The 3,881-nt window shown below is 48.2% G+C and overlaps 1 protein-coding gene across 3 annotated transcripts in view; it reads left to right on the forward strand.

Moving 5' to 3' along the window:
• The first annotated feature begins 1,381 nt into the window (after positions 1–1,381).
• GGA2 (golgi associated, gamma adaptin ear containing, ARF binding protein 2) overlaps positions 1,382–3,881 on the forward strand; it is a 44,181-nt gene continuing 41,681 nt past the window's right edge. Inside the window, exon 1 of one of the 3 annotated variants that reach the window (XM_008059936.1) lies at positions 1,382–1,562. In XM_008059936.1, coding sequence (XP_008058127.1) covers positions 1,463–1,562 — 100 coding nt within the window. In that variant the 5' untranslated portion in view covers positions 1,382–1,462. Of the gene's footprint in view, positions 1,563–2,144; positions 2,233–3,881 lie in introns of those variants that run through there. The other 2 variants (XM_021713308.1, XM_008059938.2) reach the window with 2 other exon arrangements.

A 3,881-nucleotide genomic window follows, 5' to 3' on the forward strand; every position in this document is an offset into this window, starting at 1 on the left:
ACAAAAAAAAAAAAAAAAGAAAGAAATATTGAATGTTTAGAATTTTCAAGAGATGAACATATGTTAGCCTTAATTCATCAATGAAAAAACTGGCTGAGATGTTAAAAGTAGCCCAAAGGAGAATCCAAAGAACAAACATTTATAGATCAGGAATATTGAAATAAATGTCCAAGTGGAGGCCAAACTGGTTTTTCCATTGGAAGAAGGTTGTGTGTTTTCAGGACAGTATTCATTTGCATGTGTATAGATAAGAATCATTCCCCCTTGCTATCAGTTATCTACAGGGAAGTATTTTTGCTTCAATGGAAAATTATGCATTGTTTAGACAACACACCCTTCCAGATTCTAGACTTTCATTGTCTTTTACAAGTCTTAAGACTGTAAGTCATAGATAACTGATAGCAATGCAAAATAATTCTTAACTGTTGGCATGCAGTTCTGCCCAGTGCAGGGACAACTCTCACCTCTGGTGAAAAAGTCAGTTTTGTGTCCATTTGTACACTCGTCTCAACGTTTCTTTATTTCATATAAATTTGCTCTTCTTTGACATTTCCTTTTGGCATATGATAACATCTGCTTGATTCCTTCATTTAATTAAAGAGTTAAATAAAAGTTCATTTCATACTGTGTGAGAATCATGACATTCTTTTTTTTTTTGAGTTGGAGTCTTCCTCTGTCGCCCAGACTGGAGTGCAGTGGGTGCTCCAGGCCACCGCAGCCTCGACCTGCTGGGCTCCAGCGATCCTTCCGCCTCAGCCTTCCAAGTAGCTGGAACTATAGGCGTGCGCTACCACACTTGGCTAATTTTTTTTTTTTAATTTATTGTAGAGATGAGGTCTGGCCAAGTTGCCCAGGCAGGTCTCGAAACCGCGGGCTCAGGCAATCCACTCACCTCAGCCTCTCAAAGGCGCGGGACTGCAGGCTGAGCCACCGAGCCCGGCTATGACATTCTTTTAAAAAAATAAACAAGTAAATAATACGTCGATGGTGTGCTGTGTGATGTAGAAAATAATGCAGAGCATGGAGGGATGAGGGTCATTTTACAGAAGATGTTCTGGGAAGACCTTCTGAATAAAAACACTGAAAGAATTAGCTGTTTATCTAAAATTTAAATTTAACTGGGCGTCCTGTATTTTATCTGGCAACCCTACTTCTGAAGGAAGAGGGAGCAGGCCTTAAGAGGTTAGTTTGATCAGCACTGACCTTGTGAGTGGTCTAAGGGAAGACTTGCGCGGGGTGGGTCTAGGATGAGCAAACGCCCCCCGCCCGGGGCGGGACGGAGGCGGGGCCTGGAGAGTGGGCGGGCGTGGCCGTAAAGGCCACGTCCTAAATCATGCAGATTCTACCCCATCACGTGTCAACCCTCGCCTGCCGCGTCGGCAGCCCCGGAGCGCGCCGGGAGGCGGCAGCTGTAGCTGAAGGGCAGGAGAGCCCCCGCGACCGCAGCGCCGGTGCTGGGTCGATGGCGGCGACGGCAGTGGCGACGGGGACGGGCGCTGCGTCGGGGACCGAGTCGAACCAAGGACCCCCAGGCCCGGCGGCGGCGCTGGAGCTGTGGCTCAGTGAGTAGCCTAGTTGTCCTTGGACGCGGGCCCAGCGCCACACGTGAGGCCTCGCTTCCCGCCTCCCTGGGCCTTTCTCCGGGGGCGGGCGGTCACGGGGAAGGCTGGAGGCCGAGGAAGCAGGACCTGGTGGCGGGAGGAGGATCGCCCCAGGCCTTCCGCGAGAGGAGTTCCCTAGGATCCATCGGGCCCGAGGACCCGAGCTTGGTCTCTGCCCCCTCCCCCACTAACGCCCCCCTTTAGTAGCAGTGCATGATCCCTACTGACAGCCATAGTAGCTAACGCTTACTGAGCTTTTTTTTCGTGCCAAGCACTGTGCTGAAAACATTTCAGCCATTGTTAGTCTTTATTAAGACCCCAAGGTAGCTTCTATTATTAACCCCATTTGGGAGGCGAGGACACTTAGGCTTAAGGGGACGTCGTGCAAGATAATGCAGTCTCTTTTGGAGAAAGATCTCCATCAGGCTACCGCCTTGAATGTCACAAGGTTTTCCACCTTTTGTTTGTGTTTACCTGCCCAGGCTTCTTAGGTATGCTGTCTCCGTAAGCTTCACGGTAGTCCTGGGGGTAGGGGTTATTATTGTCCCCCTTTTACCGAAGAGAAATTGAGGCTCGAAGATGAAGAATATGCCCCTTGTACCACGCTTTGTTAGATCTTGGGGATACTGAGGTGCGTAACACAGAGGATCCTTGCTCACAAAAACATGGTTTAGTGGGCACAAGACGACCTTATAACGGGATTGGCTGGGAGGGCGTCCGTTTAGCGAGTTGGTTTGTTTACCTGGGGGCTGTCACGGCGGACTAGTTAGTGTTTGGACAATGGCGGCTTCCACATTCCAGGAGGAGGAAACTGTGTGCAAAAGCTGGGGATGAGAATGTGGGGCACTCGGGGAACAAGTAGGTCAGCCTGCTGGAGTGGGAAGCCTAAAGAGCAGGAATCTGGAAAAAGGCTGCACGGCTGGTAGGGGCGAGATCTTCAGCGGTCTTGTATGCTGCAGAAAGGAATTTATATTTCATCCGGGAGTGGTGGGGTGGGGGGTGTTGGGGAGCTTTCGGCAGGAGAATTTGATCCAGTAAGGAAAGCATCACTTTCAGCCATGTCGTGCTAAATTGGGTAGAGAGTGAGGGTGCAGGCAGGAAGAGTGGCTGAAAAGCTTTTTTGGTAGTATGGAGGGAGAGGAGGAAGAAAGAGCAGGCACAGGCAACAGCCTTGGTGCACTGGAACAGAGGCAAGAGACGAGGAATCTAGGATGGATCCCAGGTTTCAGGCTTGGGTAGCTGGCTGGTTACAGATGCCTCTGCTGTGGGGAGTCGATTTCGGAAGAGAAGCCTGACTTCTTCTGAGCTTAAGGTGCCTAAAGATACCCTCTAGGCAGTTGGTTGGCTTCAGAGAAGGTAAGTGCTGAAGGTACAGTGTGGGAGTCTGATTCAGGGGTGGCCAACCTTTTGGGTTCCCTGGGCTGCATCAAGTACAGAGGAATTGTCTTGGACTGTACATAAATTGTGTAATATAATTAGTGTATATGCACAATAAGACTTTTATTTTTTATATTTTTAAAATATAAGTTTTAGAAAAATGAGAACAATATAAAGCTAGTGGGAAAATTGACCTTGTTTTTGTAAAATTAATCTATCAATGTCTGGTTCGATGGAAGTGCCTGCAGTTCTTACTGAGTTCTCAAGGTGCTCCTCAGAAATGTTTGCTCGAATTTTGCTCTTCCTGTGCTTCATAATTGAAAACAGCTGCTCACAAATGTATGCGCTGCCAAAAGTGATGTTCTGAATAAGGTGTGATTGTGAACTTCAAAATGGAACTATGCATGGGGTCACAAAGAAAATAAATGCTAAAACACATGATGTTAAAAGATTTTGTGGGGTCACTTTACTAGCTGTCCTGGGCCGCGGGCTGGCTGTGTCTGCTTTAGTTCATTGACAGTGAGCTTGCCCAGGGAGGCTGTGTTTATTAGGAGCAGAGAATTTGGAGGTGGAGCACAAGGAGTGCCAACATTGAAGAGGCAGATGGGAAGAGCAGCCTGAAGACTGAAGGTTGAGCAGAGACTGGTAGGGGTTGAGAGGGAAGGATAGGAAACTGAACCACAGATATTACAGGAGTGTGATTGGGAGGTAGTCTTACTGTTTATTTTTTTTTTTTTAATTTTAATTTTTTTTTTTTTGAGTTGGAGTCTCACTCTGTCACCCAAATTGGAGTGCAGTGGCTGCTTCTGGCCACCGCAGCCTCCAGCTGCTGGGCTCTGGCGATCCTTCAGCCTCAGTCTTAAAGGAGTTGGAACTACAGGTGCGCTCTACCTCGCCTGGCTC

Source organism: Carlito syrichta, unplaced genomic scaffold, assembly GCF_000164805.1.
Source record: "Carlito syrichta isolate Samal-C Ts95f unplaced genomic scaffold, Tarsius_syrichta-2.0.1 Scaffold304449, whole genome shotgun sequence".
Taxonomy (NCBI): domain Eukaryota; kingdom Metazoa; phylum Chordata; class Mammalia; order Primates; family Tarsiidae; genus Carlito; species Carlito syrichta.